The sequence below is a fragment of the Drosophila subpulchrella genome, chromosome X (assembly GCF_014743375.2).
Source record: "Drosophila subpulchrella strain 33 F10 #4 breed RU33 chromosome X, RU_Dsub_v1.1 Primary Assembly, whole genome shotgun sequence".
Taxonomy (NCBI): domain Eukaryota; kingdom Metazoa; phylum Arthropoda; class Insecta; order Diptera; family Drosophilidae; genus Drosophila; species Drosophila subpulchrella.
In genome coordinates, this window is record NC_050613.1 from 5,095,612 (window position 1) to 5,107,206 (window position 11,595).

Sequence of the window (11,595 nt, forward strand, 5' to 3'; positions counted from 1 at the left end):
TACAAAATATATCCAAAAATACTTTTTTATTACTACAAAGTACCCAAAATCGGATGAAAAAAAATTATGTTGCCAATGATTGGCACAAAAAAAGCATCAGTCCTATCGATAGAGCTATCGATTGCTTTACTAACCGTACCATTCAGAGCACACAGAATACATCTAGTTCTACAGTCTTTGCATTTTTCGTTTTTGTATCGCTAATGGGTCGTCTCGCCTGCTTTTCCTTGCAGCAAGGACACTTCAAAGGACAGCGAACCGAGGCTTGAACACCGGAGAGGAGTCGGGTGCAGATTGTCCAGACCCCGAAGCCAGTTGGTAGCGAATTCCCCGCTGGCGAGCAATTGAGCAATTGTGCAAAATGGGTAAGTGACAGGCCGACGAGCCACTAATGAACCACTCGAGCAAACCGGACACCATTACGCGTGTTGCAAAACAGGCATTTTGCACCTCATGTTGCCCCAATTGTTAACATTTTATTGTGGCTAGAAGATAGACTCCCAGCCTAATGAATTGGTTAAAAAGTTGGTAACGCGTACATGTTATAAAGTCCGTGAGCGTTATAACACATATATGGTGGGCCCTTTTACACTTATGAAAGTTTTATAACGCCTTCAAATAGGAAACATAAAATAAATAGAAAACAAATTTGTCACGAGCGGAACTCGAACCACTAACCCTCAGGCCCGTGCATCAAAAACAATGAGCTAACACTCTGAGCCAAGTCAACACTTTTTTATCCTGCGGCAGAATGTTTTTTTTGTGACAAAAAAGCTATTTCGTTTTCAAGTGGTAAAGTGATCCTATATTAGGGTCAATTTCATGACTTTCGTATCACAGATTTTTTTACATTTAATAGGGTCACATTGACACCAAAACAGGGACATATTGGTGACGATTTTTTTTTGGGTGCTTTAATACAATAATATTACTGAACATGACTTCTAATGTTAAGCTTCGGCGATGTTGTTATACCCGTTACTCGTAGAGTAAAGGGGTATACTAGATTCGTCGGAAAGTATGTAACAGGCAGAAGGAAGCGTTTCCGACCCCATAAAGTATACATATTCTTGATCAGGATCACTAGCCGAGTCGATCTAGCCATGTCCGTCTGTCCGTCTGTCTGTCCGTCCGGATGAACGCTGAGATCTTGGAAACTATAAGAGCTAGGCTATTGAGATTAGGCGTGCAGATTCCTGAGCTTCTTACGCAGCGCATGTTTGTTTCAGCAGAGTGCCACTCCCACTCTAACGCCCACAAACCGCCCAAAACTGTTGCTCCCACAGTTTTCATGCTAGATTAAAAATTTTAACTGAAATGTATTGTTCTCATCAATACCTATCGATTGACCCAAAAAAAAGTTTGCCACGCCCACTTGAACGCCCACAAACCGCCCACAAACTTCAAAAAATCGTAAATATGATCGCGGATATCTCGGAAAATATCAAAGATAGAGAAATGGGATTTCAGATTTAGATTCCGTAGGCTTAAGCGCAGCGCAAGTTTGTCACGCAAATATGCCACGCCCACTCTAACGCCCACAAACCGCCCAGGCCTGTGGCGCCCACAATTTTCATGCTAGATAAAAAATTTTAACTGAAATGTATTGGTCTTGTCAGTACCTATCGATTGATCCAAGAAAAGCTTTGCCACGCCCACTCTAACGCCCACAACGCTTAAATCTGTCTACCGCCGGTAGGTGGCGCATTTCAATCTCGCTCTGCTGCTTGCATATCTCCATTTTCCTTTGGTCCCTTTAGCTGAGTAACGGGTATCTGATAGTCGAGGTACTCGACTATAGCGTTCTTCCTTGTTTTCTTATGCTATCATATTATATATACTCCACAGATGCGCTGCGCTTCCGTGGTTCACCATTCGCCCGCTTTACGGGCCAGTCGACCGGACCGGGCCACCCCCGCCCCCCGTCACACCTCCAGCACCCCCAACACCCCCAGCACCCCCAGCATCCCCAGCACCCCCAGCTCCCCCAGCACCCGCAACGCCCCCAGCCGATGGGATCACACGGCATCATTGCTCCCGAACCACTCATCGTGGTGGAGGAGTCCAATCTGCCCGAGGAGCAGGAGGACAGCTCTGAGCCGACGATTTCGAATCGCGGCAGCCTGGACATCGACTCGCCCGTAAATCCGTATCTGCTCTCGCCGTGGCGCGATCCTCGCGAGGCACGGAAGCACTCGCTGCCCTCGCAGCAGGTGACCGACGGCATCACGGCCAGCCAGGTGCGACGCCTCTCGGAGCGCGGGGGCGAGGGATCTGGGCCCACCCCCAAGGAGGCCGCCTTCCTGGCCACCCTCTCGCAGGCCCCGGCTCCCACCGGACGTCGCCACTCGGTGGTGACCATCTCCAAGGTGCCCACCACCATCTTTGGGCGGTCGCGCCGCGAGTCCGTGGCCGCTTACCCAAACAGCAATGGGTAAGTTGGATATACAAATGGCTTAAATCAGCGGTCCGCACACCGTTCGTGTGGCGCCAAAGACCGAGCAGAGCTATTCTCTATGCCCACTTTATGGGAAGCTGCCGACCGCCGGTTTAAATACATAGATACCATTGAGTTTCATATCTCACCCCTGATTATATTTATTGGAACTTTCCTAACCTTGCAACTCCTTTTTGTTGGTTCGAGCTGTGAAGGTTTGACTGAATTAACAAAAAGATACGAGCTCTAAACTCTTCTTATCACTCGATCCTTCTTTTTAAATCGGATGAAGTTAAGTAACGACCTTTAAAAGTACTCTCTGCATTTATTTCGATTTATGAATAACGTAACAAGTCTGTATTGAACACATTATTTTGATATTTTATTAGTTTAATATATTACATTGGACGACTAATTATGTCATTTTAATGTTCAGAAGATTAGTAATTTTTTTTACATTTTGGCTGCATTAAGTATTTTCAAATAAAAACACGAGCTAAAAAATCTCACCTTTGACATTCAAAAGATCTGATATCAACTTTTGTGGCGAAAATGTATTATACGATCCACTAAACACACTTTCAAAATTTTTGTCATTCGGCACGCTGCTGTGCTATATGCCTATGTAGCGAGGGAGCTTTTTATAAAGCGCCGAATGAGAAAAATGTTGAAAGTATATTTATATAGTTTTAGTGATACCTTTTGAGTAGTGTATCTTTCGTTATGCGGCTATATATAGTAGTCGCCTTCGCACACTCAACCCTCAACAGGTTGCCCATTATTATGCACTTGGCTAAAAAAACATAGGTAAACCACGAAAGATGTGCCGTGGAATACGGAGAAGCATGCACCCATTCTCTTAAGTCACACGCAAAACGTCGAAAAGTAATTATTTATGAAAGTTATGGCACTCTTCAACACTGGATTTGCCAATTGGATTTTCATAGTTTTTAAGCATTCAAATAAACATTAAATGTTTATTATATTGGGCTATATATATTAGTCGCCTTCGCACAATTTACTGGTGCACCTCGTCACTACGTTGACTGCAGTCCCTTAAGGTTTACCTTGTTTTAATGTTGAATATGAAAAAATGTAGTTGCTTAGGCACAATCATAATTTGCATTTTTTGAGTTCCTCCAAAAAGTTTTGCTCAAGCTGGTTGCATTTATACAACGCAGATTCTGGTGATGCCTACCCGGCGCTCGTTTATGTATGAACTTTATACCTATCAAAATGAAATCGGAAAATTATTTAAGAAGCTAAGTGGCTCTAGAAAATAATGCGTCCGACAATTCCCACAGATGCGGCTCACATTTCCCACAGATAAAGCGCACCTTTTTCCTTTCAAATTCTCGACATGTGAAAATATCAAAGGCATATTTTTCTTTTGTCCATTCATATTTTCCTTTTTATTTTCATTGGCATCCAGAAGGATGATAGCCAGGTCTCTGATTACACCTAAGCTGGTTAAAAATGAATTTTATGTTGTTGAAGGCAATGGAGTTGATTGAAGGGTATGCACTTGGCAGCGGCTGCCAGGAATTTATTTAAGAACTTACCTTTGAGCTTGGCCCGCCCCTCAAAGTCATAATCAAGAATGGACAATATTTCCGCTTTGGTTTCACTCCATTGGCTTTTGCAGGAGCAGTCGTGTTTTGAATTCACGGCGCGAGAGTAACACAGGACCGCCGTCTACGGATCCCATCGGGAGCATCCACAATCTGCAGCTGGACATCATGGACGACATATACTTGCAGTCGCGGAAGGCACGCTTGAAGCTCTGGACCTCCTCCAACGAGAAGGTGTGCGAGGTGCAGACCGTCGACGAGGCGGGCACCGGCCAGCCGGGCAGGCGCTTCACCAACCGCCGCTACTCGGAGTGCCCCCAGCCGGGATTGGCCAGCTCCTTTCGCCGCGCCTCCGAGCTGCCGCAGCAGCAGCAGCAAGGTCAGCAGCAGCAGCAGCAGCAGCAGCAGCAGCAGCAGAGCTCCACTCGGGCCTCCACGCGTCGCAAGAAGTCGGGCAGCGGCACTGGCCTTCTGGGCAGTCGCTCGGACATCGCCGGGATATTCAGTTCGTTGACCAGCTCGGCCATGGACATGCACCGGCCGGAGCCGGAGGGACGCGACGGCAGCTCCAGTGCCAGCTCCTCGGCCACGGCCACGGCCAGCAGTCCCTTTCTCAGCCAGACCTTTCAGGCGGCAGCTCGCGGACGGGCCACCAGTGCCACGCCCACACCAACGGCCGGTGGCCTCACCGTCGGCGGCGGCGGCGGAGGAGGAGGCGGAGGATTAGGAGGAGGAGGCGGAGGCGGAGGCGGCGGTGGATTGGGAGCTGGAACCTCAGCCGGCCTGCTCGATCCCAATGCCGGGCGTTCCACGCGATCCAACAGCTTCGACGTGTCCCTGCTGAACAACGCCAAGCAGCTGGTGAGCGATGTGCAGGACAATGGCTCGGCCACGTTGTCCGGTTGGTTTGCCAAGCGGCACACGCCGCTGGCCCGCAAGAAGAGTGTGCGCAGCAAGAGCTCGGCGGTGGCGCTCTCCAAGGATGTGCTCGAGCGGCTGCAGAAGAAGGATCCGCTCGGTGGGGACTCCGGCAAACCGAAACTCAAGCCCCGGAGCAAGCAGAAGACCTGGGCAGAGTCCACCAAGGCGACGGTGGATGCCACCATTTTGGGCACCGCCATCGAGGGATTTCTGCGCAAGAGCTCCAATGCGAGCATGGGCGGTTCGAGCATGGGGGGATCGGGCTCGTCGGGCGGTGCATCCACATCGGCAGCGGCCCGCGGTGCCACACCCAAGGCGGCCAAGGATTCGGGCAGCGCCAGCGGCAGTCCCGCCCATGGAGCCCGTCGCAGTCGCGCGACCGCCGGCAGCTCCGCTCAATCGCAGGCCGGGCGGGCCGTGCGCTCCACCCTCAACTGGTTCGGCAAGGCCGACGAGGACGACTCGAAGGACACGTGCGACGCCTCGCTATGCGCCACGCTCAAGGACCTATTCGTCAAATAGGTCGGGGGCCGCAGAGGCAAGTAAAGAGACGGGTCGAGTCCCGGCTAGAGCAGCACATCGGTGAGTAGAGGATCATAATAATCCAAGCCATTAGCATAGGCGAATTAAGTACTGACCCGCTTTCATTTTGAAAAATGTGCAATATACCCTCAAAACATTCGAGATATTTTTTTTCTGTTCAGGTACTCTGTATCAACTTGCTTTAACCCGCTTTATAATTTTTATGATTTTTAGTACGGGTTGGTAAATTAAGTCCATTAATGTTAGGAACTTCATCCTTTCTATATAAGCTGGTCAATATACATACATATACACATATATTTAAAAAAGAAATTCTATTCAGCAACATTTTTTTGTTTTTGTTACGTTTACTCAGAGAAAAATCTAGGTTAAACTTTATATTTAAATCGAGAGTTTTCAAAAAACTGAATTTTGTCTACATACTCAAAGGGCATAGACGACTTATCTTGGGAAAATTACGACGAGCGATTTTTTAAAAATTTGAATCAGCGATGGCAGATAATTGGAAAAAATGTTCAAAACATTATTTTACCACTTTCCAGATATTTTAATATTACTAATTATTACAGCTTCTGTGTCTTCAAATCATTGAAAAAAATCATAATTTTATAAGTAGTGCACCTGTTTAAAAAAGTTTTTAGATGTAGGCGTTACGCAACGGTCTTCAAATTTGCCTAAATATTATTAATTCCACTCGTTTTAGCATTTCTTACCTGACTGTTTGATTTCGTTGGAATAATTGCCAAATAGGGGAGACCGATAAACAAATATTTGGTTGAAATCTACGCTACCTAAATATAAATAAACTTTTCATTGAAGGCAACAGTGCGTATGAGTAACCCTCAAACGTTTTATTATAAGGAAAAAATTATTGTGGTATTCCTTGAATGTTTTTTGCTCAACGTATATGACTTTAAAAATTTCAATACAAATGTGGACCGCTAAAGCTTTTGCTAGTTTTTTCTATGTAAAATTGACAAATACGGATAATTACGTAATCATAAATCAGTACTTGTATTTATTATATGTGTTTTGTTTGACCTATGATTTGAAGGTATATTGCACATTTTTTAGGTTAAATATAAATGTAATCCTAACATTGTTATATCATGTTCTCTGTGCACCTTTAGCCAGCTACTTGCACCTCTGAGATCCAAAAATCCTTATCGAAATCAGAAAACAAAACAAACAGAGTTGGACGCTTACACAACCAAGTGAACAATAAGCACGGCAGCAGTAATCCCCATTGAAATCATCATATAACAGAGAGCCAAAAGCTTAATGACAGATTAAAAGCGCAGCATAGTCTGCATTCGAACAATGGAGATGCAAATAATACATCAAAATCAATAACATAATCTCAGCACATTCATAACTCACAAACACCATAATAATTGACGGCAGACTTCACAAAACACGTCCATTAAATCAAACACTGAAAAAAATGCATGCAAGGGCCGACAGTGAGATTTGATCTGACGGTAACTGAATGAGAAATTAGAACTGCAAAGTAAACCGTATACCTAGTATTGGAACAATAACAAGGCAGAAGCTTTCGATACCTGACAGTTTAACAGATTGATACATTTGATACTAACAAAAGCTAAAAATAAGCGAGCAACAAGTTTTGGATGAAATTAAGAAATATGAACTTAACAGCAATAACACATTGACCTTCTGTACCTGAAAATAAAAAAAAAATTGGCAGGAATCAGAACACACCTACAAAAACCGAAAAACAAACACACAGAACCGAAGAACACCGAACAACACTAGGATCCGATTAACGGTGAACAACAAGAGTACAAGAGAGCAACTTTTAACGGTACAAGTAACTTAACGCATAACGGTATTGGTAAGTGCGAAGGCGAATGAGAAACGATAAGCGATAAACAGTGATCGATAGGCAGATAGTTAAGCGATAAACGATAGAGATTAAGGCAACGCTGCAGGGGAGTCAGGAAGATGGAATCAGAAATCAGGAATCGGTGGGATAAGTGGAACAAGGAACATGACACCTCATCCCATCTTACCTCCACCAAAAGGACGAGGGGACAGACCCCAGAAGCTATTTAAGCAAAATACAGATAAATTATATACATATAAATATATATTCTCCTACATTTGCATACCATTTGTAACCGAAAGTCGAGAAGATGCACGAGATGCACAAAAACTGGGAAGTAAAGGAGGGCAGAGAATATACAAATATTTTTCTACGTGCAGAGCAATTTAGGCGGGTCTCAGCGAAAGAGTAAATCCCGGGATGAAGAAGAAAACCGCGACTTTTTGACGCATTGCCGCTACGGCGATGAAACTACCTAAATATTGGGAATTTTTTTTTGGTGCCCATCCATGTTGGCACATCGATGGAATACGAATACACAGACCTGTGTAAAAGACATCCATGGCAGATGCACAAATATCGGTCTTTATACATGCTTACATACATATTTTGAATTGAGTCACCAGCAATCGGGTGAATCCGAGCAAAAGAAGATGCTCCAACGGTTGCCGCAACCATATCACAATAAATATCCACACAATGAAATCAGCACGACTTCGTGCATATAAACACGTTACAATATACGAATATTTATCTACGGAGAATAAGAAGTAAATGTCTACAGACTCAAGAGTTTTAATCAATGTAAACCACACAATAAATGTAATTTGTATGTACAATCTGAGCTTACTCGAGGCAAAAATCACAAATCGTAAAACGCAAATCGCAAATCGCAAAACACAACACACAACACAAACAGCAAATGCCAAACTAAATCGAGTCGAGCTGAATAGAAAATCGAATATAAATTAATGTTCGCGTTGAATATTTAATGTTTAAACGTAAAATAATACGCAAGCAGAAGCAGAAAAGCTGCAAAGTAGCAGGCGGAGGATGAAAGGCTGGGGTGTCTGGGGAACTTTCCCAGGCAGAAGTTTGAAAATCAATTAACGAAGAAATTTAAATTGGAAACTCGCAATTGCAGAAATTGGCAAACAGAGGGGCTATAGAAAGACAGTGAGAGATAGCCAAGGAGAGACAGAGAGAGAGAGAGATAGTAAGAACAAACAAACAAACAAACAATCAGTCAATATTGCAATCAATCAAGTGTGTTTCTATATGCGGCATTTGGCTTTGTCAATTTGTCAATTGATGATGGGCAAGTATGTAGGCGCGAGGGGCAGGGGGAATGGACTGCAATGTAGTATCGAAACTATATACATACAATAACCATACGCGTATGTTAAACGAATATCACTCTATCAATAATTGTATCTCAATGTGCCCGAAAAATGTGTTTTAGACTTCGATTTCCATGTGCGTGTCTCAAGGAGGTAACCCAAAGTTAACTTTCACTTTCAGTGTGTTATAATGCTACAGAGCGGCAGATTTACCATAATACTGATCTATATCTATACAAGAATAAGAATATACAATATCTACACGTAAAAGATATATACATATATACATACATATATTAGAACTATTTACAAGTGCGATCCTTCTTGGTCGCAGCCAACTAAAGTTGTCCACGTTTTGCTCATCATCCTAACTGTTGTTCTATATCGTTGCTATTACCGATCGATCTATACTATGTAACAATAAATGTGTACAAAACGGGGGGATGGGGAATCTGTTGGGGATCTGAGGAGTCTGGGAACGTCCCGAACTTCGGACGGATGACGCGTAGAAGGCCAAAGCAACTCTCAAGTTCTATTTGTCCTATTTTTGATAGTTGTATATATATATACTACATATATATACCGCATATACAATACGTGCATTCCATATATACACAGACACTATATGGATGCAATTTTTTTCGATTGATTTAGCATTGAATGTGCATAGATTTATGACTACTTACATATTCGGATATACATATGTGTACCCCTAAAGATAATAATGCATCCGAGGAATAATCACACCAGGAATAATCAGCGGCAACACCCAGAGTGGAACGGATTCGATTTGGCAGCGAAATGGAACGTAAACCCATAGATGTCTTGCCGCTGATTGATTCCAAGTCGTGTCGTTGTCATTGTTCTTGACGCTGTTGATGTCGTGCAATTGTAATTACCGTTGTTCAATTGTTGTTAATGTTTATCCACATGTATGTTTTGTGTGCGTACGACCTAAGACTACATACGAGCAAGCGGTTACCACCGACTACAGTACTTTAGTAGTGTTAACTGGCGCCCAACGTAATATACATATATATATTTGTACCCGCAACTCTCTTAGTGTGTGGTATTCGGGATCATGGATCATTACATCTATGATATCTCTGTGTGTATCCTGTGTGCGCACTTCGATTCGAGCGATCTATTATTTATTTAAAGGCTTTTCTGGGTCCACAGCACCCGGGGGGAAAAGTGGGCAAAACTACGCATAATATAGTGAGTAAAGAGACAAATGAGCGATGGAGCAGTAGAGAATGGCACGTAATAGCTGACATGCATATATAACTAAGATATATATCTATGTAAATATCGGAAGGAATCTTGGGAATACGTTTGTACATAATTATGCGTATGCTAGCGAGGGGATAGCGAGGGAAGTAGAGTTTTTTTTTTTTTCTAAAGCCAAAATCCAATTGCTACCGAATGTAAAACAATCAATTGATGACACATAATGTAAACGAAACCAAGTTAAAAACAATACAAAGCTAACTAATTTGCGAACGGGCAGTGTCCACATACATACATCTATGAAATTCTACATTTGTATGTGTCTGCTCTCTACCACCCACCACCCACGGCTTGAAGAATCCGAGGAGAATCCGAGTAGAAGTCGGAGGGGCTGGATGTGCACCAGGCGAGTGTACTTTACCACACATACAATATCCAATATACAGCTAAATATACACCCTTATACATCTATATATACATATGGAATATATATATACGGAAATAAATAGTTTATGTGTACAGATTGCTGCCGCTTTAATTTTGGGGATGGAAGGGTAAGGGAAGCTGGGGTTTCCGCTGCCCATGATTGATGGCAGCGCGAGGGGCCTGCGGGCATCGCGCGTATCTGCCAAGTGCACCCATCCGGGGAAGCACCGAGTCACCAGACCGCCAGTCCACCTGTCCACCTGTCCACCTGTCCGCCAGTCCACTGATCCAGCGAGTCCTGCCCAGCGGCGGGCAGTCATAAATCAAACATCCATCTCCTCTCATCTCATCGCTCCATTCTGCTTCAGCCGGCGCCTTGAAGTATGCCATGGAAATTCGGCAGGAGGGATAAATGTGTGTATACCTGTCCAGGTGGGCGTGGGAGAAGGGCGTGGCGCGACCGGCAGCAGGCATTAAATGTTAATGCGCTTTATGGAACGCTTGACTGGCCAAACGGCCAGCGGGGTCCACATCGACATTCGCCCACCTCGCCAAGTGGTCCAAGGGACTGGGCCAATGGTTCATCGAACAGGTAAATACCTTGTATCTTTCATTTGCCATGCCTTTAATATGAATTCATTTCAATCTGCACTTGAATTGTTGTGCTTGTTTCAGAATTTTCAATAAATTTTAGGAATATAGTTATAGTTTAGTTATACAACGATTTCGTAATATATTATTTCGAGTTAGCGCAAACTTTTCACTAAATAACAGAAAATTTCCATTTTCGAAAATATATAGATTTTTGCAGAACTTTAAAAAATTAACCTGAGTTTTAGAGTGGTGAGCATTTGAATTTGTTGCCTATTTTTAGATAGCTCCAAATAATAATATTTAATGCTTGTGTAATTCAGGCTGTAGGTATATTTTAAATAAGCTTGTATAAATATCTATTACAAGATCTTAGAAATACTTACGTTGAATCAAATTTATTTTTATTTGAATACTTAAAAGGAACTCCGAAATCATTATGCAAAAAGGGAAGTTATATTTGCTTTTCACACCGCAGAGACTTAAAAATTACGAATGTGAAATAAATGAAAACAAAGATACACAAATTTTTTAAAAAGCACATAAAAAAGTATTTAGAAAAGTGGGTTTTAACAGATTTTTTCTGGCCATATCTTACAAAAAATACTAGATCTGTCCTGAAAAAGTATAGATATTTGTAGATGTGTTTCACACCTTTGTTTTATGGTAAGTGCAAAATCCACAGAATTT

The 11,595-nt window shown here is 43.1% G+C and overlaps 1 protein-coding gene across 1 annotated transcript in view; it reads left to right on the top strand.

Annotated features, from left to right (window-relative positions):
• The window catches only part of LOC119557108 (mucin-19), a 42,543-nt gene extending 32,148 nt beyond the window's left edge, over positions 1-10,395 (top strand). The window contains exons 3-6 of the mRNA XM_037869687.1: positions 234-365; positions 1,849-2,434; positions 4,083-5,511; positions 6,603-10,395. Of these exons, the coding sequence (XP_037725615.1) occupies positions 362-365; positions 1,849-2,434; positions 4,083-5,451 (1,959 nt within the window). The 5' untranslated portion in view covers positions 234-361 and the 3' untranslated portion in view covers positions 5,452-5,511; positions 6,603-10,395. The remainder of the gene's footprint in view (positions 1-233; positions 366-1,848; positions 2,435-4,082; positions 5,512-6,602) is intronic.
• Positions 10,396-11,595: the final 1,200 nt, after the last annotated feature.